Source organism: Pseudophryne corroboree, chromosome 9 (assembly GCF_028390025.1).
Source record: "Pseudophryne corroboree isolate aPseCor3 chromosome 9, aPseCor3.hap2, whole genome shotgun sequence".
NCBI lineage: Eukaryota > Metazoa > Chordata > Amphibia > Anura > Myobatrachidae > Pseudophryne > Pseudophryne corroboree.
Genome location: NC_086452.1, coordinates 442,294,949 through 442,319,494, shown reverse-complemented (window position 1 = coordinate 442,319,494; position 24,546 = coordinate 442,294,949). Strand labels below are relative to the sequence as shown.

The following is a 24,546-nucleotide window of genomic DNA, read 5'->3' as shown; positions in this document are numbered from 1 at the left end:
GACCCAGAGGAGGAGAGGGGGTAGCCGTAGGGAGACGAGGGACAGCCGCGGGCAGCCAGAGGAGGTCAGCGCTACAGCACAGCAGCAGAATGACACACACCCGCGCCGCTCACGGCAGCATCCACCCGGCTCCAGCAAGCTTGCTGGAGCCGGGTGAACACTGCCGTGAGGTCGGGCGGCTGTGTGACATCCTTCTGCAGTGCTGTGCTGTAGCGCTGACCTCCTCTGGCTGCCGGCGGCTGTCCCCCGCTGGTCTCCCCACCACTCTCCTCCTCTGGGTCAGTCATCTTAATTGGACTTGAAAAAGTCGAGATGAGATGAGATTTGAATAGGGGTTGTCGGATCCATTCCGACAAATGCATGTCGGAATGGATCAGACTTCAATTGAATATACCGCTATATGGTTTTCATCGGAGATGTACCCAAAACTCTATGCCTGGTCAATATACTCCTCAAACGGTCATCTCAGGCCTGGCGGCATATGAAGACATGTATGCATGATGACCAGCTCACCTTTGCGTACCCGAAGTTAAAGTTTATCGCTTTGGCATGACCGATGTGCAGGATGCCATTGGGTTCCGGAGGAAATCGTGTCCTCACCTAAGAGCAGAGACATCATTTTCACAGCAATCTTACCTACCTACACCTTTTAACAGTTCGTTCTCAACTTATGTACTTGTGAGCTGGAGATTGCGGAATACACTGGACAACTCTGTAGAGATATCCCCTCCCCCCCACCCTTTTCCTCAATATTCACAACAAAACCATTTTTTTTTTCCGTACATTGATGCAAAAATGTTTTAAATCTCAAAGGCATTTAACCCTTAGAGTCACACAGAAAAGCCACACACAAGAACCTTGCTTCCTGTGGGTGGAGCTTCACCCCATCAATTAATCTCTGCCCCTTTTGACTGAGAAAATATATATTGTGACAAAGACAGCACAAATCTGACATGTGCCATACAGCAGGATTGTGGCTGAAGATAATTCAGTCCAGGTGTTGCTGCTGGCCAGGGCTGAGTAGCAGCTGACAGCAGGCACCTGTCAGGTTGTGTTAAAAGATTTTCAGACCAAAGACGCACTGCTCCTGATGGTGGACAAGCTGCCCAGGTGATAAGCCAAGGGGTGGCTACTGTTAGAGGTCCTCTGGAGAATTTGTGTTTGTGCATTTTGAAGACTCTGTGAACACTGCTTTGCTGTACCCAACCTGTGAATCCTGCTTGTAGTTGGAAATCAACTTCTCCTGGATTTTACTCCGGTCTATGTGATTCTTTTCACAATACACATTTAATGATATATATTTAGAATTCGCTCCTTAAATGAACAAAATTGCCATTGCATAAATAGAGTATCATACAAGATACAATGTCATTTGTTTTACCTGTCCCCCAGTGATCTCCAGGTGTTTTTTAAGCAGTTCCATAGTTTTAGGCGTTACAACGTATCCTTCGGTCTTGTAATTTTCACCTATTTAGGGAGTACAGCACAATTAACAACCTCAATACTGATTCACCACAATTTCAATTGTCAGTTTAGTAGCAGTGTTGATCGTCCAAAGAAACGATGGAAGCTTTACGTGTCACTCGTCACATACACATAGTGATTTGTGTCCCCCCAGAGGGGGCAGCCATTTAATTCTTTGGTCTCCGTTAAAATGTCATTTCAGACTATCAGCTGCCTAGGAACCGGTGACATCACTCAGGCACAAGTTGGCCAATGGACTGGAATATTATTTTCCATTTATTTAACATGGGTGTCGCTACATCAGTACTGCTGCTCTAAAAGAGCGTCTCACGAGCAGGACCCTCTACTCTCATTTGCTTTTCCTTCCACCCTGTGATCCGAGGGATGATGCCGCAATATTTATATACGCTGTATGTGTCTTGCATTGTCTTTTACTATAAGTTATTGTTTTTCTCATTTGTTTGGCGCTGCGGAACCCTTGTGGCACCATATAAATAAGCTATAGTAATAAAAATAATATAGCAAATCATTCTCAAATTTATATCACAACAGCTGGATCAGATTACACCTAGAATATGTGGACTATTAACACTTACTGAACCAAAAACGTAACGGATCGAAATCCGCATGTAATGCCGGTGCTTGGGATCATAATACAGACACAGGGATCCCGAAGATTGAAATCCCGACAGGGGTAATTAGAGACTATTTCCCCCTAACCCCCAACCCTCCGTTCCCGCAGCCTAACCCTATCCTCCCCCTTTAGTGCCTGCCCTAAGCACTCCCATGTGGCACTTAAACCTCCTTCCCGTCCCTAAACCTAACCCAACAGCATAGTCACTGCATCCCCACTGATCCTATGGTGTTAATCTAGGAAGCAACTTGTGCTCCAGCCCTTCAGGGGTCCCCAGGGCTGCACGACTCCTAGGTACGCACGCGGTCATTCAGACCTGATCGCATGCTACTATTTTTGCAGCGCTGCGATCAGGTCAGAACTGCGCATGCTCCGCAATGCGCAGGTGCGTCGCCCCTCTGGCGCTGGGGATCGCTGGAAAGCGACGGACTTACCAAAGAAAATCGATCACACCGGCGATCGCAAGAAGATTGACAGGAAGAAGCCGTTTGTGGGAATCGACTGACCGTTTCCAGGGAGTGTCCGAAGAAACGCAGGCGTGCCCGGCCGTTTTAAGGGAGGGTTCCTGACGTCGGCTCCAGGCCGGATCATCGCAGCGGCTGTGCAAGTCCTGAGCTGTGAAGAGACTGCACAAACTTTTGTTTGTGATGCTCTCTGCACGTGCATTAGCACCCCTGCACAGCGATTACCCCCTCCTCCTGTAGCCGGCGACTACCTGGACGCAGCAGTGCAAAAAATGCCTGCTTGCGACCAGGTCTGAATTAGGTCCACAGACTCTGCAATGTGAAAAGCACTAGTGAGTCCTGCCAGTATATAATCAGTTATGGTATTGGAAAATGATAAATTGTAGAAACCGCTATATGCAAACGTTAAATCATGATCCTCTAAATGCAGTTACACAGATCTGCTACAGTTCAGAGACCGTAGGAGGTTACTGTACTCTTCCAAATTTGAATGACTGCATGTAAAGAGGCAGATATTGCAGTTTAGCAAACACCATCAAAGGTATAAACATAGCACGAGTACATACCCGCTATATAAACAGCAAAGCCACAAAGCAAGTGCCTATTACTCGCCTCGTCTTCTGACATTTTAGAGCCGACAACGTATCACAAAGTAGCACTGGCTTGGCTTCGTATTGCCCTTATTTAAAGAACCAACTGTCAAGATATATTTTATGTAGGTTGCATTCCCTACGCTACCATTTACACCATGTTAACCCCGCCCTGTGTTCAGCCAATCAGATTTTGGACACAGAATGGTCTTTGTGACAGCGAGAACGTCCAGAAAAAAAAAAAAAAAAGGATCAATCAGTATGTGCAGCTCTGGATGACTCTGGCTGGGAACAGAGATTAATAACCTACCCGGTTTGTGGAATTTCAATGCCTCCCCTCTTAGCTGTTCCATCAGAGACGCAGACTCAAGTTTTACGTCACCTAGACAAGGAGACAAAGCAAAATATAAAGAACAATGGCAGAATGCGTTTACCAATTACAAAGGATATTTCTGAGTCAGAACAGTAACACAGACAAGCGTGCACATGAACTCAAGCAACTGATGAGAAAAACCAAATGCATTTACTGTGCACTTTCCAAGAACGTGTAAATAAAATGTGTGTGTAACATATTTGCTACTATATATCTATCTGCAGTTACTTAATCCGTAACTAGAGGGCATTATTCCCCCACACCTGAGGATAGATTATCTTTTCTTTGTGTATACGTTCTTTGTTTCACACGAAACTTCCAGGAAATTTAAACTAAACGCTCCGGTTTTCTAGGAATACTGGAGTTATGTGAATGGCGTCATTACATCGGCTGAGAGACGTGAGCATGAGAGCTGCACAACGTTTGAGCGGACCCCAGCCAATACGGGTATCCTGATCAACACGCTATAGTCCAATTAGGAAGATTACTTTGTACAACAGAAACACAGGATTAGAGCCGGGTGCAATTATTCAAAGCTCTGCATTTGCAAAGACAGACCGGCTCTGGGAACCTTCGTCTTTGCACTGAATGTATGCATCATCACACAGCCCCAAAAATAAACACTAACCGTACGGATAATGGAAACCAATGCTAGTTACAGCGAAGACAAAACCTTGTATTTTGTCCATACAACACAAGTGCAATCAGCGACATGTCTCAAGGTGCTTCTACAGCCCAGTGTACTATGTACTTAAGTGAACGATCCTACAGAAAGCCATTATATTGTACAGCGGATTAATACTACCGAACGTCGCAGCAACCTCAGAGGTGATAAAGCAAACAGTGTCAGGTCGATATGTTTACGTTATTTGTTTTGGCCTAGATACACCAACGAGCAATTAACAGGCTTTGAGAATGCGAGTTCCACGATATAAAAGAGCAGCCAAGTACACAAAGGCCTAAGCCTCAGACATTTGATATTTAATTCACAGAGATGGCCCCAATTTCAGTCTACACACCACACTATGGGCTGCAGTATAACCCTGGTCCAAAAAGAGCTGAAGAGCTTTTCGTCAAGTATGATGGTTTTTTTGTTTTTATATATACATTTATTTTTTTTAGCCCATAATTCCCCCTTGTAGTAAAGACTTGGAACCTGGACTCACACATGGAAAATCAAGTACTGCACTGAGCCGTCATTATCCCAGCGATCGCCTGTCAGCTTCCAAAAACACACGAGCGCCTCATAACCCAGTCACAGGCCTGAGATGCAAGAGCACCCCCCCCACACCTTACCCCCATTCCTCCTCCAGTATTCCCGTCAGCTGCACGACCAAGCACAATTAAAAACACAGGGAAGAAAAAGGGGGTTGGGGTTTGGGTTGGACCACAATGCAGGGCCTGTACTCCTCCCCCTCATCCTCGAGATGCTACGCAGGAGATAAGATGGCTGCGCTTATTTTACGTTCAGTAATGGACTGTTGTGCACCACACCCGACTGGACCCATTTGACACATTGCTAATATTGTACATGGTACTCGACGCCCGGCAATATAGCCTGTCCAAGATGAAGACTGGTTCTTGTTACTCATATAGAACATTGGGAGTTACATATATACGTTAAATACCTACCTCGGAGCCCATATGGGCACACCGGCACCCTGAGGTATAAAGTGCAGAGGAAGGAGCTTAGGTACTTTAAATATAAACCACAATACATTCAAACCCCACCCCACATACCCCTATTGGCTGTCTGGGACTTTCAGTGTTTTATTAACAAAGCCCCAAGAGTAAGAACCAGGAATACAGAATAGGGAGAGAAGAGAATAACATTCTACTAATAAAACAATCCTAAGAAGGAAAACCGTTAAAGCAACAAAACAACGGACAAGAACAGAAACACAAAGGTCGTAGAAAGGGAGAACTTCCAGTATCTCTCAATAGACTGCGAAAATGAATTTTATAGAACATCGATTTTCTCATTCATCTAATTGGGGTACAGTGGGACACTAGATATTCCACTCTCCCCCAATTAGATGAATGCCCAAAATAGACATCTTTGTACAAAAACTTATTGAAGCTCAAAATTTCTACGAAAGCATGCACCAAAGGCCAGGTGGCTGCCTGGCTCAGCAGAAGCTGCCCACTCATTTGGTGGCGTGAGCCCTTACATTTTCAGGGACGTTTCCGGTTTAGAAGCTGGTTACACTCTCCTGTGGACACCATAGAGGACCTAAGGGTCATACGGCCTACACAATTCCCTCCTCTGGAGACATATCCCAGTCTAAGCCCTTGATCTCAATATCCAGACAGAACCTGGGAATCTCCATGGGCTTTTAAAAGGGTTTGGTTTTAAGTACAGCCCTTTCCCCAAGGTGGAATGGGGACCTGAAAGACCACCAGCTCTGAAAGTCTCCAAGCTATGGAGGTAGTAAACAGAAAAGCAGTTTTCCTGGTCAGGAACTTCAACTCCAATGGTAAGAGAGTGATGGAAGGATGTCTGCACCGGGCAGAGATCCCACGAGTTATTTGACGGAGAAATGGGAGTAAGACAATTCTCTCTACGAGAAAGACCAAGCTCTCAGACCCCTCTGTTTTCTTTTAATCACCCTCCCAAATATCTAGAAGAAAAAGTAGTAACTGGTTCAAGTGAAAAGAGGAGGAGGTAGCAAACTTTCTGGGCTTGAGCATGGTCTGAAACACTCCCAAATAAACCCTTAGGCTTCAAGTATCAAGCTCATAACACACATGCCATTAAAGCCCCTTTAACACCCTCAGTGACCCTTTCTGAGGACACCAATACTGGAGAGAAAGGCAGATCTGATGGACGCTGCAAAGAAGAAACATGTTATCTACTAAAAACACCTGCAGATCCCATGTTATGGGAATAACTACTTCTGCAGAAGAAGGGACAGAATAACTTTACTTCAGAAGATCTAGTGGTGAAAAATAGGATTTTAATACCTACCGGTAAATCCTTTTCTCTTAGTCCGTAGAGGATGCTTCAAGAATCATGGGGTATAGACTGGGTCCGCAGGAGACATGGGCACTTTAAGACTTTAAAAAGGGTGTGAACTGGCTCCTCCCTCTATGCCCCTCCTCTAGACTCCAGTTATAGGAACTGTGCCCAGGGAGATGGACATTTCGAGGAAAAAGGATTTATTTTGATTTAAGCTAAGGTGAGATACATACCAGCTCACACCTCAAGCATGCCGTACAACATGGCATTTAACCCAACGCATGCAACAGCATGAATAACGACAGCAACAGGCTGACTATAAACGCAACACAACACGTGTGTAACCATAACCAATAGCTGCAGATACAGTACCCACTGGGACGGGCGCCCAGCATCCTCTACGGACTAAGAGAAAAGGATTTACCGGTAGGTATTAAAATCCTATTTTTTCCTTCGTCCTAGAGGATGCTGGGGACACTTCAAGAACCATGGGGTTTATACCAAAGCTCAAGAACGGGCGGGAGAGTGCTGATGACTCTGCAGCACCGATTGACCAAACAAGAGGTCCTCCTTAGCCAGGGTATCAAACTTGTAAAACTTTGCAAAAGTGTTTGAACCCGACCAAGTAGCTGCTCGGCAAAGCTGTAATGCTGAGACCCCCTGGCAGCCGCCCAGGATGACCCCACCTTTCTGCAAGAATGGGCCTTCACCGATTTCGGTAACGGCAATCCAGCCGTAGAATGAGCTTACTGAATCGTATTACAGATCCAGCGTGCAATAGTCTGCTTGGAAGCAGGGTCCCCAATCTTGTTGGGATCATACAGGACAAACAGAGCCTCCGTTTTGCTAATCTGAGCCGTTCTGGCTACATAAATTTTCAAAGTTCTGACCACATCTAGAGACTTCGATTCCGCTAAGGCGTCAGTAGCTACTGGCACCACAATAGGTTGGTTCATGTGAAACGATGACACCACTTTCGGCAGAAATTGCTGTCGAGTTCTCAACTCCGCTCTATCTTCATGGAAGATCAAATAGGGGCTCTTGTGAGACAAAGCCGCTAATTTAGACACCCGCCTTGCAGCGGCCAAGGCCAACAGCATGATCACTTTCCTAGTGACGAATTTCAACTCTACCTTACGTAAAGGTTCAAACCAATGAGATTGCAGGAACCTCAACACCACGTTAAGATCCCATGGTGCCACCAGGGGCACAAAGGGAGGTTGGATGTGCAGCACGCCTTTCACGAAAGTCTGAACTTCCGGAAGGGAGGCCAATTCTTTTTGAAAGAAAATTGACAAGGCCGAAATTTGTACTTTAATTGAGCCTAATTTTAAGCCCGCATCCACACCTGCTTACAGAAAATGGAGAAAACGGCCCAGCTGAAATTCTACCGTAGGAGCCTTCTTGGATTCACACCAAGACACATTTTCTCCAAATACAGTGATAATGTTTCACCGTTACTTCTTTTCTAGCCTGAAGAAGAGTGGGAATGACTTCACTGGGAATACCCCTTTCGGGCTAGGATCCGGCGTTCAAACTCCAAGCCGTCAAACAAAGCCGCGGTAAGTCTTGGTACACGCACAGCCCCTGCTGTAACAGATCCTCTCGTAGGGGAAGAGGCCAGGGATCTCCTACGAGCAATTCCTGAAGATCCGGATACCAGGCCCTCTTTGGCCAGTCTGGAACAATGAGGATTGCATGAACCCTTGTTCTTCTTATGATCTTTATCACTTTTGGAATGAGTGGAATCAGAGGGAACACATATATACCGACTGAAACACCCACGGTGTCACTAGGGCATCCACCGCTATTGCTTGAGGGTCCCTCGACCTAGAACAATATCTCGGAAGTTTCTTGTTGAGGCGAGACGCCATCATGTCTATTTGAGGAATTCCCCAATGACTTGTCACTTCTGCAAAGACCTCTTGATGAAGACCCCACTCTCCTGGATGGAGATCGCGTCTGCTGAGGAAGTCTGCTTCCCAGTTGTCCACACCTAGAATGAAGACTGCTGACAGAGCGCTTACATGCCTTTCCGCCCAGCGGAAAATAAGATTTTACTCACCGGTAAATCTATTTCTCGTAGTCCGTAGTGGATGCTGGGAACTCCGTAAGGACCATGGGGAATAGACGGCTCCGCAGGAGACTGGGCACATCTAAAGAAAGATTTAGGACTATCTGGTGTGCACTGGCTCCTCCCCTTATGACCCTCCTCCAAGCCTCAGTTAGGACACTGTGCCCGGAAGAGCTGACACAATAAGGAAGGATTTTGAATCCCGGGTAAGACTCATACCAGCCACACCAATCACACCATATAACTCGTGATAGGAACCCCGGTTAACAGTATGATAACAAATGGAGCCTCTGAACAGATGGCTTGCCATAACAACCCGATATTTGTAACAATAACTTTGTACAAGTATTGCAGACAATCCGCACTTGGGATGGGCGCCCAGCATCCACTACGGACTACGAGAAATAGATTTACCGGTGAGTAAAATCTTATTTTCTCTGACGTCCTAGTGGATGCTGGGAACTCCGTAAGGACCATGGGGATTATACCAAAGCTCCCAAACGGGCGGGAGAGTGCGGATGACTCTGCAGCACCGAATGAGAGAACTCAAGGTCCTCCACAGCCAGGGTATCAATTTTTTTAGAATTTTGCAAACGTGTTTGCCCCTGACCAAGTAGCAGCTCGGCCAAGTTGTAAAGCAGAGACCCCTCGGGCAGCCGCCCAAGATGAGCCCCCCTTCCTTGTGGAATGGGCTTTTACAGATTTAGGCTGCGGTAGTCCACCGCAGAATGCGCAAGCTGAATAGTGCTACAAATCCAGCGCGTTTAGTCTGCTTAGAAGCAGGAGCACCCATTGGGTGCATCCAGGATAAACAGCGAGTCAGTTTTCCTGACTCCAGCCGTCCTGGAAATATAAATTTTCAGGGCCCCGACTACGTCCAGTAACTTGGAATCCTCCAAGTCCCTAGTAGCCGCAGGCACCACAATAGGTTGGTTCAAGTGAAAGACTGATACCACCTTCGGGAGAAAGTGAGGACGAGTCCTCAACTCTGCCCTATCCATATGGAAAATCAGATAAGGGCTTTTTCACGACAAAGCCGCCAATTCTGACACATGCCTGGCCGAAGCCAGAGCCAACACATGACCACTTTTCATGTGAGATATTTCAAATCCACGGTTTTAAGTGGCTCAAAACAATGTGATTCCAGGAACTCCGAAACCACATTGGGATCCCAAGGTGCCACTGGGGCACAAAAAGGGGCTGAATATGCAGCACTCCCTTACAACGTCTGAACTTCAGGCTGACATCCTTCCTGGCTTTGATCAGGATAAGAATGACTTCCTCCGGAATGCCTTTTTCACTCAGGATCCAGCGTTCAACCGCCATGCCGTCAACGCAGCCGTGGTAAGTCTTTTAACAGACAGGGCCCCTGCTGCCGCAGATCCTGTCCGAGTGGCAGAGGCCATGGGTCCTCTGAGATCATCTCTTGAAGTTCCTGGTACCAAGCCCTTCTTGGCCAATCCAGAACAATGAGTATAGTTCTTACTCCTCTTTTTCTTATTATCCTCAGAACCTTGGGTATGAGAGGGAGAGGAGGGAACACATAAACCGACTGGTACACCCGTGGTGTCACTAGAGCGTCCACAGCGATCGCCTGAGGTTCTCTTGACCTGGCGCAATATCTTTTATTGAGGCGGGACGCCATCATGTCCACCTGTGGTCTTTTCCAACGGTTTACCAGCATTTGGAAGACTTCTGGATGAAGTCCCTATTCTCCCGGGTGGAGTCTGCTGCGGAAGGCTGCTTCCCAGTTGTCCACTCCCGGAATGAACACTGCTGCCAGTGCTACCACATGATTTTCCGCCCAACGGGGAATCCTTGTGGCTTCTGCCATTGCCCTCCTGCTTCTTGTGCCGCCCTGCCTGTTTACATGGGCGAGCACCGTGATGTTGTCTGATTGGATCAGTACGGCTGGTTTTGAAGCAGGGGCCTTGTTTGGGTTAGGGCCTTGTAAATGGCTCTTAGCTCCAGAAAATTTATGTGAAGTGAAAGCTCCTGTTTGGACCACAGTCCTTGGAATTTCACTCCCTGTGTGACTGCACCCCAGCCCCGAAGGCTGGCATCCGTGGTCACCAGGACCCAGTCCTGTATTCCGAATCTGCGGCTCTCTTGTAGATGAGCCCTCTGCAGCCACCACCGCAGCGACACCCTGGTTCTTGCCGACCGGGTTATCCGCTGCTGTATCTGGAGATGGGACCCGGACCATTTGTCCAACAGGTCCCACTGGAAATTCCTTGCGTTGAACTTTCCTAATGGAATTGCTTCGTACGAAGCTACCATTTTTCCCAGGACTCGTGTGCATTGATGTACCGACACCTGTCCCGGTCTTAGGAGGTTTCTGACTAGAGATGACAACTCCTCGGCTTTTTCCATTGGGAGAAACACTTTTTTCTGGTCTGTTTCCAGAATCATTCCCAGGAACAGAAGACGTGTCGTCGGGACCAGCTGTGACTTTGGAATTGAGAATCCAGCCCTGCTGTTGCAGCACTTCCCGAGAAAGTGCTACCCCCTTACCAACTGTTCCTTGGAGCTCGCCTTTATCAGGAGATCGTCCAAGTACGGGATAATTAAACTCCCTTCTTGCGAAGGAGTATCATCATTTTGGTCATTACCCTGGTAAAGACCCTCGGTGCCGTGGATAATCCAAACGGCAGCGTCTGGAACGGATAGTGACAGTCCTGTACCACAACCTTGAGGTACTCCTGGTGAGGAGGGCAAATGGGGACATGCAGGTAAGTATCCTTGATGTCCAGAGAGACCCTGTAATCCCCCTCGTCTAGGTTCGCAATAATCGCCCCGAGCGATTCCATCTTGAACTTGAATCTTTTGTTAAATGTGTTCAAGGATTTTAAATTTAAGATGGGTCTCACCGAACCGTCCGGTTTCGGTACCACAAACATTGTGGAAAAGTAACTCTTTTCCTGTTGAAGGAGGGGTACCTTGATAATCACATGCTGTGAATACAGTTTTTCGGATAGCCACCAACACTGCCTCCCTGGCAGAGGGAGTTGCCGGTAAGGCAGATTTTAGGAAACGGTGGGGGGGGGGGGGAAGACATCTCGAATTTCAGCCTGTACCCCTGAGACACTGTTTGAAGAACCCAGGGATCCACCTGTGAGAGAGCCCACTGTGCGCTGAATTTCTGAGAGGGGCCCCCACCGTACCCGGGTCCGCCTGAGCAGCCCCAGCGTCATGCTGTGGACTTACCGGACGCAGGGGAGGACTTCTGCTCTTGGGAACTAGCTGTGTGCTGCAGCTTTTTCCCTCTACCTTTTCCTTTTGGCAGAAAAGATGAGCCTCTAGTCCTCTACTTTTCTGGGGCCGAAGGGACTGTACCTGATTATACAGTGCTTACTTTTGCTATGGGGTAGCTTGTGGCAAAAGTTTTGATTTCCCAGCCGTAGCTGTGGAAACGAGGTCTGAAAGACCATCCCCAAACAGTTCCACCCCCTTATAGGGCAAACTGCCATGTGCCGTTTTGAATCGGCATCGCCCGACCATTGCAGAGTCCATAACCCCCGTCTGGCGGCAATGGTTTTACATATCGCTTATTAGTGATGCCAGTTGGCAAATATCCCTCTGTGCATCACGCATGTATAAGACAGCGTCTTTTATATGCTCTATTTTCAGCAAAATATTGTCCCTATCTATAGTATAAATATTATCTGACAGGGAATCTGACCACGCAGCTGCCGCACTGCACATCCATGCCGAGGCAATAGCAGGTCTCAATATAATGCCCGTGTGTGTGTATATAGCTTTAAGGGTAGTTTTCTGCTTTCTATCAGCAGGTACTTCAGGGCGGCCGTATCCGGAGACGGTAGTGCCACCTTTTTTAATAAGCGTGTAACCGCTTTTTCTACCCTAGGGGGTATTTCCCAACGTGACCTATCCTCTGGCGGAAAAGGGTACGCTGCTTAGAAATTATCAATTTCTTATCGGGGGAAGTCCACGCTTCCTCACACACCTCACATCAATTTCTCAGATGCAGGAAAACTGCTGGTAGTTTTCTGTCACCAAACATAATACCCTTTTTTGTGGTACCTGGGGTATTATCAGAAATGTGTAATACATTTTTCATTGCCTCAATCATGTAACGGGTGGCCCTATTGGAAGGTACACTAGTCTCATCGTCGTCGACACTGGAGTCGGTATCCGTGTCAACATCTGTGTCTGCCATCTGAGGTAGCGGGCGTTTTAGAGCCCCTGATGACATTTGAGACGCTTGGACAGGCACAAGCTGAGCAGCCGGCTGTCCTATGTCGTCAAACCTTTTATGTAAGGAGTTGACACTGTCACGTAATTCCTTCCATAAGTCCATCCACACCGGTGTCGACCCCGCAAGGGGGTGACATCCCATTTACAGGCATTTGCTCCGCCTCCACATCATTATCCTCATCATACATGTCGACACAGCAGTACCGACACACAGCAACACACACAGGGAATGCTCTGACAGAGGACAGGACCCCACAAAGCCCTTTGGGGAGACAGAGGGAGAGTATGCCAGCACACACCAGAGCGCTATATATCACAGGGATATCACTATACAGAGTGTTTTTCCCTTATAGCTGCATAATATATTTATACTGCGCCTAATTTGTGCCCCCCCTCTCTTTTTAACCCTTTTATGTAGTGCAGGACTGCAGGGGAGAGCCAGGGAGCGATCCCTCCAGCGGGGCTGTGAGGGAAAATGGCGCCAGTGTGCTGAGGGAGATGACTCCACCCCTTTTTCGGCGGGCTTTCTCCCGCTATTGTAAAAGTTCTGGCAGGGGTTAATAAACACCTATATAGCCCCTGGGGCTATATATGGTGTCAGTTCGCCAGCCAAGGTGTTAATATTGCTGCTCAGGGCGCCCCCCCCCAGCGCCCTGCACCCATCAGTGACCGCAGTGTGTGGTGTGCATGAGGAGCAATGGCGCACAGCTGCAGTGCTGTGCGCTACCTCGGAGAAGACAGAAGTCTTCAGCCGCCGACTTTCCGGACCACCTTCTTGCTTCTGGCTCAGTAAGGGGGACGTCGGCGCGGCTCCGGGAACGGACGACGAGGTCGGGTCCTGTGTTCGATCCCTCTGGAGCTAATGGTGTCCAGTAGCCTAAGAAGCCCAAGCTACCACCACTTAGGTAGGTTCGCTTCTTCTCCCCTTAGTCCCTCGGTGCAGTGAGCCTGTTGCCAGCAGGTCTCACTGAAAATAAAAAACCTAACATATACTTTCTTCCTAGGAGCTCAGGAGAGCCCCTAGTGTGCATCCAGCTCGGCCGGGCACAGAAATATAACCGAGGCTTGGAGGAGGGTCATAGGGGGAGGAGCCAGTGCACACCAGATAGTCCTAAATCTTTCTTTAGATGTGCCCAGTCTCCTGCAGAGCCGTCTATTCCCCATGGTCCTTACGGAGTTCCCAGCATCCACTAGGACGTCAGAGAAAACTGTGTGTGGCCTCTGTCATTGCCGCTCTGCTCTTTGTTCCGCCCTGGCGGTTTATGTATGCCACTGCTGTTATGTTGTCCGACTGAATCAGGACGGGCAGATCGCGAAGAGGATGTTCCGCTTGTAGAAGGCCGTTGTAAATGGCCCTTAATTCCAGAATGTTTATGTGTAGACAAGTTTCCTGGCTTGACCATTTTCCCTGGTAATTTTCCCCCTGTGACTGCACCCCAGCCTCGGAGACTCGCATCCGTGGTCACCAGGATCCAGTCTTGGATCCCGAACCTGCGTCCCTCTAGGAGGAGGTGAGAGCTGTGCAGCCACCACAGGAGTAAGATTCTGGTCTTGGAAGACAGGATTATCTGTCGGTGCATGTGCAGATGGGACCCGGACCACTTGTCCAACAGGTCCCACTGAAACACTCTGGCATGGAATCTGCCAAACTGAATGGCCTCGTAGGCCGCCACCATCTTCCCCAGCAACAGAGTGCATTGATGAATCGACACTCTTGCTGGTTTCAGAATCTGTTTGACCAGGTTCTGATTTCTAGAGCCTTTTCCACTGGAAGAAAAACTCTAATTCCGTGTCCAGAATCATTCCCAAGAACGACAGATGTCTCGTCGGAATCAACTGCGATTTTGGTAAGTTTAGGAGCCAACCATGTTGTTGCAGAATTGTCATGGAGAGCGTAATGTTCTGCAGTAATTGTTCCTTGGACCTCGCTTTTATCAGGAGATCGTCCAAGTACGGGATAATTGTGACTCCTTGCTTGCGCAGGAGAATCCTCATTTCCGCCATTACTTTGGTGAAAATTCTCAGAGCCGTGGACAGACTAAACGGCAACGTCTGAAACGGATAATGGCAATCCTGCACTGCAAACCTCAGGTAAGCCTGATGTGGAGGAAAATGGGAACATGCAAGTAGGCATTCTTTATGTCTACAGACACCATAAAATCCCCCTCCTCCAGACTGGATATCACTGCCCGGAGAGATTCCATCTTGAATTTGAATTTCCGTAGGTAGAAATTGAGGGATTTGAGGTTCAGGATCGGTCTGACTGAGCCGTCTGGCTTCGGGACCACGAACAGGCTCGAATAGAAGCCTTCTCCCTGTTGCGACAAAGGAACCCTGACAATGAAGTGTCCCCAGCATCCTCTAGGACGTAGGAGAAAAGCCTTTAAGCAGGGAAACAGATCTAGGATGTATTCCCAAATCATAAATCCTCTCACCCAGGTTTTGGCAGTGACACTGAACCACAGGTCCTAAGGAAATCAGATGGGCTCCCACATGGGCAGCCTGCCGTTACATCCGAGCCATCCTGCGCCAAGTCAGGACTGCGATGATAGGCCCTCATCCACTTGACACCTCCTACCCCACATCCTGTGCAGGACCCAGTGCTGGAGGTTAAACCATAACTTATGACCTCCTCCCTGCTCCATGATGTGTCTGGAGACATTTATCTCAATTACAGTCTTGACAACAGGAGGCATGATCACTACCTACAATTCCAAGGCTCTCCGGCAGCAACACACTGAGTGCTTTGCTAAGGTACCATGCTGGAAACAGGCCTGATGGTTTTGATGGAACCCTACTCTGAACTGTAGGACTCTGAAATCACCCCCATTTTGTGTCATCTCTTCTAGGGGTGGACTATTCCACCCTGGGTAATCCTACGCTGAGCGCCCAAGATGGCTGCCGCACCTGGTACCTTGTGAGGGTGGAATACACAACCCTTGGAAGTTATTACCCAAAATGCCTACACCAATCCTGCATTATGCTTTCTGTGTGCTTAAGGTTTTCTTTTATGTCTGGGTGGCTTATCTATTGTCGTATTACTCAAATCCTCTGTATCATGTGCATTGTTTTTGATATCTGTAAAGCGCCTCGAGTCCTGTTGGAGAAAGAGCGCTATATAAATAAAATTATTATTATTATTATTATAGGTGACAACTTCAACACCGTGGCAGCCTGTTTGAGGCATCTGCAGCTGACAAGATACCGGCCAAAAGTTATATAGCATTAAAATAAAGCAAACTACCATTGGGAGATGGGAAGTGAGAGACCCAGCTCCTACGGACACTGAAAGCATCACTAATTAAGCCCACTGTGCTGCTCAAGCATGGATATCCTTAAAACCTGGACTGTTAGGATGACTTGTGGACAGAGTTTGGGAAGCCCTGTTCTAAAATGGTGCTTACAGGAGGAGAAGACCGCATCTAGGTGTCATTTTATTGTTACAGACAACAGAGCATACAGCGAGTCATGTGACAGACCACGCAGGGACACACATATTGCAGGAGTGACATCACTACTCACCAAATATAAGAACTTTTTCTTTTTTTAAGTTTTTACGTATTCAGGTCATGTTTGTTATTTAGAACATACCAGACATGAAAGGACACAGTCGATAGAGGAAATGTGCTAGATGGAAGCAGAGCTTTCCATTCCAGGTGGAGTGTCTAGGGAACACATTAGAATCATACACCATAGCTATATATTCCCTGCAACAGCCATATAACACATTAGCTATTGCTTTCTAAGAAACTGCAGTAACGTTAACCCCATCCTGATTCCAAGGGATTGATATACTATGTCGACATTCATATAAAATTGACATTGCCAGAATGTCGACAAATGTATTTTAAACTAAACCTAACCCTAAAGCTGGACACACATTTAAAGAGTTTTGTTCCAACCAGCTGATGACCTTTTCGATGGGGATGTAGCTCCGCCAGTCACTATACAGACGCCAGGATCCTGACAAATTGAAATTCTGACAGCAGGCCTTCCGTCTAACAGGGACTATTCCCACTCGTGAGGGTCCACCGGGATCCCAGCGTCCGTATGATGACCGGCAGGATCCCAAGTGCCGGCCACCCATACCCAACCCATTTAGATGTGTAGACAGCTACACACTAATCTAACTCTAATTGCAGCCCTACCCGAAAACCATACATAGACTTTCTGGCACTCAACATAATATGCTGACATTCTGAATGCCGACATAAGGACTGCATACACTTTGCAATGAGCCATGCAGTCTGTGGGTCTGACGCATGGATGCGCTGTAACATTAATCGGTGAGACTAACCACCGGGAAAGCAATCCGGGTACACACTTCTACATTTACGCAAGGGACTGGTCCACTATATAAGCCAAAGTGCCGACACCCTTACCAAAACAGCAAACATAGTCTCTTTGCTGGCACTCATGAAACAAACTCCAACCAATTATTAATAATGACATTTTGATATATGGTACATTAGACGAGCTCGCTTAGTTAACAATCTGGCGAATATTGAATTTATTTCCAGTCTAGTTAGGAGTAAAAGCCACAATGGCGGGACACCCCTGCAGGTTTCATCAGCGTAGCCAGGACTGTACAGTTTTTAGTTGATTAGAAATATAACCTCATGCATGGGCTTTATACTCCAAAGAAAGAGACTATAGTGCTGATGCACACTCCACAATACCAAGAACTGATAGAATGATTACAATAAGCTCTGCAATTTAACAGAGTAATTAGAGGTTCTTGGCCAAAAAACAGTAGCCCACCAACCAACATTTTAAGTGATCTCATCTCTGGTGGGTCCCTAACACTAAGTTTGAATCTGTCTTGTTGGGGTCTTGCGCCCCAAATTCAAACTTAGTGTTAGGGACCCACCAGAGGTCACCCAGATGTTGGTTGGTGGGCTACTATTTTTTGGTCAAAATCAGGATTTTGGTACTTACCGATAAATCCCTTTCTCCGATTCCACAGGGGCCACTGGAGTGTAGTTACAATGGGGAGATAGTAGGTGGTATTGGTAGCTGGCACTTTAAAAATTCTCACACTGTGGCTAGCTCCTCCCCTACTATCTCCCCTCCAAGCCAGTCTACGTTAAACTGTGCCCGAGGAGAGCTGTAATAAACAAACCGTAAGGTAGAGGAGGTTAACGACGCCCTGTAAACCAGGCGAACACAAACTAAACCTGGAACAGAACCTGACAAAAAACCAGGCTAGCCTGAACCCAACAAGCAGTCATATGGTGATCTGCAATCGTTAATCAAACAAAAATCAGGAGAAACAGCGCTGGGCGGGCGTCCAGTGGCCCCTGTGGAATCGGAGAAAGGGATTTATCGGTAAGTACCAAAATCCTGATTTCTCCTTCATCCACTAGGGGCCACTGGAGTGTAGTTACAATGGGGACGTCCCAGAGCTCCCAAAAAACGGGTGGGAAAGCGCTGAGAGTCCTGTAAAAACTGCTCGGCCAAACAGTGATGCAGAGGCCGTAAAAGTGTCAAACTTGTAGAATTTGACAAAACGAATGTCGGTTTGACCAAGTAGCCGCCCGACAAAATATTCATGGAGACCCCGCGGGCGGCTGCCCACGAAGGTCTTACAATGCGCGTAAAGCGCGCTGAATTGGAAAACGGAGGTTCCCTAGTAACCGCCAAGAAGACTGTCTGATGATCAGATGTATCCAACTGTCCAGCATATGCTGGGGCCCCGGCTATTTAGTACGGGAGCATCGTCCAGAGCAAAGAAGAAAAAACACTTCATCGAATAGCCTGAGACCTCTGTAGAGAGAGTTGACGAGCCCTGACAACATTCAGAGAGGATTGAAAACCACTAGTGTCAGATTTATATGAAAAATGGACCTCCCCTCTGGAAGAAACGACCGCTGAGGCCGAAGCCGAGCCCGGGGAGTTGCCAATAGAGTACTCCCTGAACAAGAGGCCGAACTTACGGCCGCTAGGCTAATCTCATTTGGAAGAAAAGCGAAAAAGGCAGAGACCTAAAATTCCGGTCAGTGTGGTTTGAAGCGCAGCGGAGCAAAAAACCTCCCAGAGAAACCAAAGATGAATGGTAACTGGAAGAAGGGGGAAAAACCCCCTTTTATCTTCATTATGTTCCATAAAGTTTTCCCAAAGTGGCAAAAGCGAGAAGAGGTAATAGACTTCTGAAATCGGAGCCCAGTAGGCCTAACCGAACTAGGGAACTCCTCCCTTCTGAGGTCTCGTGAACAGTCACACGGGTAACCGAAACCAGTGTAAAATTGAACAAGGAGAAAAAAAAAAAGGAGCCTGTTGAAGTAGACAGTCCCGTCGAGGTAGGAGCCAAGGCTCCTCTACTGACAACAGGCGTATCTGTATCTTCAAGTCATGCGTGGCCCAACCAGCGAAACCGAGAGGACTAGCACGCATAATCCCCTCCTGTGTTACTGAACATGAAGTAGAAATAGAAAAGGAGGCAGGATAGAATAACCAGAAAACTCCCCGGAGCCCTGAGGGCCTCCACGGCTACTGCCGTCCGAGAGTAATAAAGGGTTAAAGAGTCAGTCAGAACGCCCTGAGGTCGATCCGAAATCTCCGCCCACAGCGGACCAGCTGACAAAACTCCGGGGCATGTTCCCTCACCCAGGAGTCTGACCTGGTGGCTTGATCTGGAAACAAGATTGTTGTCCCCCGTTCCGAGAGGAATGGAGGCGACCACTCATTACGTCGCAACTTGACTGAAGAAATAGAGTCTCTGGTGCCGAGGAATGAAAAAACCTCTGACGGACCGTGTTGAGAAACGTCTATGCGGAGCATAAATTGGATCTGTGTCGAATCAGAAGCTCGTGGATCCTCCGGATATTCAGAAGCCACCTAATGTACAGAGTGGGATAGTAGCAGTAAATTGTCCCATTAGGGAACCAACGTCACCCACTGCCCTTGAAAAAGAGTTATTCTGTTATCTTCCTAAACTCTGTGGGAGCGGAAGAGAGAAGAGTAAAGGACTTACAGTGAAAATGAGAATCCTGTTAAGGGGGAATCTGAGAAAAGCCTGTCCAACGGAAATCAGTAAACAGGCATCTCTGAAGACAAGGGACACGTAAAACTCCCTTTCTTGTTTAAACTAGCAATCACAGACTAAAAGGATTGTAAGGCCAGAATAGGCCTGTCCGAGCCACTTGGCTTCGGAACGTGAAAAGAAAACAAAGGCCTGAGAACTGTCCTAATTCAAATGATATGTGTAAAACAGGGATCAACACCCTTTGCGGTTAGAAACCTATGGAGCGCAGCCTGCAGTATGACTCTCTTGTCATCGTAAATCAGCCGACCCATGCCGAGGGACTCCTGAGACGGTTGTAACCGCCCAAGCCTTCTCCCATCGACCTGCGCCTACCCTGGGACCCTGCAGGTGTAATGGGTGTATAGGATGACATAAAATCAGACTGGACTGAGGATGTTGAACCTCTGCTTCAGCCTTTTTACCCTGAGAACCCCTGGCGACGAAGATATCACCCGTGTGGAGTCAAAAACCTGAAAGGGCACGAAACAATCTAAAGGGAAGACCAGTAAAGGTCTGTCTTGGAGCTGGGGCAGTAGTAGGAGAAATCAAAGTGGACCTACCTCCATTGGTTCAAGAAATCCTGCAGAAAGTTCCTTCCCCAGAACCATCTGCCCCGTAGGATTTCATGTTTACTTGTCACTGTCGCAGCCCCAGAGGTCGTCGGGTTAAGACAGCCCAAGCGAAGATGCAGGGTCCGAGTCTGTAGACATGGAGACCTCCAAGGAACATAAAGCAGAATCGTGATTCTGACCTGTATCAAAGTATCAATTAATCCTGATGCGAAGCATCCTGTAACCTAGAGGACAATTGTTCCCCAACCTACCTGCTCCGGATACGGTAGAACCATGCTGCCGCATATGTCGATGGATCCCTGAGCAAGGTTGCCTCAGGAAAACGGCGGCTTGATGGACCGGCGATACACCGAGGTGTATACCCTAGAGAGGTTCTGATACCATCTCCTGCCATCTGCGGGGAAAAGATAGGAAAACAAACCCTGTTTGATACCTGATATTGTGTATTCGGGTGTCTGTCGGCCGCCTACCGGAGCCTGCCCAGCTCATCCGAAACTGAACCAGTCGCTGTCATTTTCGTCAATGGCGTGGAACCCTGATGGACTTGACGTGTCCTCCTCCTTTACCTGCAGTATCAGATGAACTGCTGTATTATGTACCTGTATATTCTGAGACACTGGTTCAGATCCACAGAAAACAGACATCAGTAATGCATGGAATGTTAGCAAAGTTTCTTTTTGGAAAGGTGTGTTTGGTCCCGCTGTGATTTGATCCTGTGACCGTGGAAACCAAAGTCCAAGGGCTTACCTGATGAGCTATTGTCTGGTTAATAGTGACATTACCTGCATCATTGATCAAACAGGGGTGTGCAGGTGCGTGGAGGGCGAAGCAGATGGCTCCGCCGCATACTTCACACCTAAGAGGGAATTCTTCGACTATCCCAGGAGAGACAAACGAAAGGAGAAAAGGTGGGTTAAATAAACAGAGCCCTACGTAAGGTCTGCACTATAATGTGTAGTGACCGATACGATTAAAATAAACTTTCTGGAGCAGCGGAGACCTGAACCAGCAACGCTGCGCTGTGGGACAGGAGTCTTAGCCCTAGGCTATAGGAGTTCTCCTTAAAGTTTTGTTTGGATTCAAACCCCTGTTCAGATACCCGCTACTAGCGTACTGAGCCGCAGCGCTATTTGTCTGATGCCTTACACGCATTCCACAATTACAAATAGCATTAGTAACTAGTGACAACAAGGAATAATAAAGGGAAGGCAACACCCCGCCCTGTATTTAGTGTACCGCTAATTAAGGTGCACCAGATGTTTCTCTGAGGTTCCGCTGGCTTTTCAAAATGGTGACCAGCCTGTGAGAAAGATGGGGGAAAATGTTATGTGCAAGATGTTGTTATTAGAAAACATTGCGGAAGTAGCCTACAGCACCTGGTATTCCCAGGCGGTCTCCCATCCAAGTACTAACCGGGCCTGACCCTGCTTAGTTTCCGAGATCAGACGAGATCGGGCGTGTTCAGGGTGGTGTGGCCGTAGGCTTTTATCCCCTATATCTGGTATTTTATGGATTTATCTATATACATACCTACACGCACTTAAATATATATATCTATATATATACATGCACAAACATAACTATATATGTATATATACACACACACCGTAGGTAAATAAATACTGCACAGTAGATCCTTTTAATTATTATTGAGCTGAGTCCCAGCTACTGTAATAGAGCAGGTTCCCTGATTTGCAAGTAGGAAAATGCTGGGTAGAGGACTCTACTGCAGGAGGAATGTATCTATATTTCAGCAGCCTGAAGTATCGAAAAGTTACAAATCCCAGAGCTGTTGCCTAGCGACGGGGAGACCTGGGAGCCCGCTGAGTAAAGCGGGTTAACTGTTAATATACCTGGGACTTTATTTGTATTTGTCTCTGAGTATGCAAGATTAGCCCACTGGGCTATAGGAGACACTGCAAATATGAAGCCAGGTCTGTGCAGGGAGGAAATGGCCGCCAGAGTGAAACTCCTCTGGGCTATGCGATAAAATCTATATAGTGGATAACTGGATTAGTGCTGAGCCACTCTGACTATATCACATTCTCCTCAGCACCATGTGCATTAAACTCACATAAATGCCTATTACACTATAACAGTGGCCGGGGAGCGGAGAATGCTGAGCCCGCTGTACAGAGCAGGAGTTAGCTCCGCCCCCCGGCTATGGCGCCTTATTGCAAAACTAAGCGGGAAGCGAGCTGTACCCTCCGCTGGGCCTGCGAGTCACCGCCGGGGAGCGCTGAGCGCTGAGCCCGCTATACAGCGCTAGTAGAGCCCTGTATCTGCTAGCCGCCGCCGGGGAGTGTTGCGCTGAACAGAGCGCGAGTCGCCGCCTGGGAGCAGGGAGCGCTGAGCTCGCTCTACAGAGCGGGACTTAGCTCCGCCCCCTCCGTACAAGGCGCCAAATTTAAACATTGCTTTGCGCTCGAGCGGGATCCCTGTGCCGGCTCTGTGAGTCGCGCTGAGTGGGTGCGGGGGGTGCGGGGAGCTGGGGGAGCAGAGGGTTATCAGAATGACACACACCCGTTTTTCAGTCAGGGTTGTATAAACACATACTCAGCCTCCCCCAATCATCCTGTCTGTTTCTCCATGAGGAGGACAGGTAAGGATACAATAAAGTACATTACAGCCCCAGAGAGCCCTTCTGGAGTGGGTTGTACAACAATAAACAGATTGCTCTAAAAACATACATAGCCACCACAAATAAAGTATACTTCACTCACCACTGTGTTCTTGGTGGATCGGCCCCGACACACGCCGCACGCAGCGGCGTCCAGCCGGAATCTTCTGTGGTGGGGTGGTCCCGACACAAGCCGCACGCAGCGGTGTCCGACCATTTTTGATACTCACCGCTGCCATGCTGCCGGAATCTTCTGCTGGATGGAGTGGCCGCGACACGCGCCGCACGCAGCGGTGTCCGCCAACTCAGGAGAGCTCAGTGTCTCCCTCAGCCGGGGCCCATCCCTAGCCGCACGCAGCTGCGATGGGACCCCGCCGGCAGCTCCCACGGTGCAGACTGGCAGTGGCAGAGCTGCCAGTCTGTGAGTGTGTGTAAGAAAAATAAAATAATAAAGAAAAAAGAAGAAAATTCTTCAGCTAAACCCAAGTGAACCAGCTACCTCGGGCACTTAACTAAGACTGGCTTGGAGGGGAGATAGTAGGGGAGGAGCTAGCCACAGTGTGAGAATTTTTAAAGTGCCAGCTACCAATACCACCTACTATCTCCCCATTGTAACTACACTCCAGTGGCCCCTAGTGGATGAAGGAGAAAAGTATACTACAAACCTCAGAATTTGCTCTGTTAGATTGCAGAGATTATTGTAATTATTCTGACTAGTAGTTATTGGTCTTGTGGAGTGTGCAATCGGCACTATATTCTCTTTCTTTGTGAAACTACAAGTCCCAGCATGGTAGCACCTCCTACTATATGTGTAATTAGGATGTGCAGTCCAACCTCCCCCCCCAATATGCTTCATACTCCCAATCACACTAGGACCGATTTTATTTTGGAAGAAAACAGGGTCAGCCAATCCCTGCATTTGCGTAATTACCATGATCAATCTGCAAAATGCAGGAGCAGCGGTCTGATCTGGGTGCACAAATCTGGTTAGAGCCTGGCCAAATTGCTTAGTTATCTGATCATTTTTAGAGTTGTACCAAACGCAGATTGGCTATGAACTAGTGGATCGCATAGTAGGTTTGGAAGAAATGTGGAGATTTGGCTTACTAAAATGAAAATCATTAAATCTCGGAGGGGACTGTAAAGGAGAAAAACATATATGATAAAAAAAAAACACCAACAACATATTACTTCCTACAGACATGCAGTTTGTCAGATCTGCCAAAGCCCCCGAGGGCTGTAACGGGCCCGTTTCATACTTCTCTTTCAACTCTTCCTGTCAATCAGAAGAAACTGTAAGATGAATGCGACGTTATAGCTGCCAGGGATTCAGGTGGGTCCACCGAGCATCTGCTCCAATTAACAACACCCTGATTTGAACCTAAACCTACAATACTCCTGCACTGCACCATTCATCCAGGTTAGCGGTACAGCGATCAGCCATGCTGCTCTACCAGTAATACTACTGCTGCTCTACACTGGTACGGATTAGGGAGAGCATCGACGTTCGGTGGTGGGGCGGCACCGGAGAGACAGAGTACTGCCTCATATTAA

General features: G+C 47.8%; 1 protein-coding gene and 1 non-coding gene across 2 annotated transcripts in view; both read right to left on the bottom strand.

Annotated features, from left to right (window-relative positions):
• Positions 1 to 24,546, bottom strand: part of QARS1 (glutaminyl-tRNA synthetase 1) — a 179,830-nt gene that overhangs the window by 40,657 nt on the left and 114,627 nt on the right. The window contains exons 8-10 of the mRNA XM_063941120.1: positions 3,463 to 3,534; positions 1,382 to 1,467; positions 514 to 600 (exon numbers count right to left, since the gene is read on the bottom strand). Coding sequence (XP_063797190.1) covers positions 514 to 600; positions 1,382 to 1,467; positions 3,463 to 3,534 — 245 coding nt within the window. The remainder of the gene's footprint in view (positions 1 to 513; positions 601 to 1,381; positions 1,468 to 3,462; positions 3,535 to 24,546) is intronic.
• On the bottom strand, positions 21,737 to 21,855 carry LOC134962120 (5S ribosomal RNA). The gene has a single exon (XR_010187999.1). It is a non-coding gene; the product is annotated as a 5S ribosomal RNA (ribosomal RNA).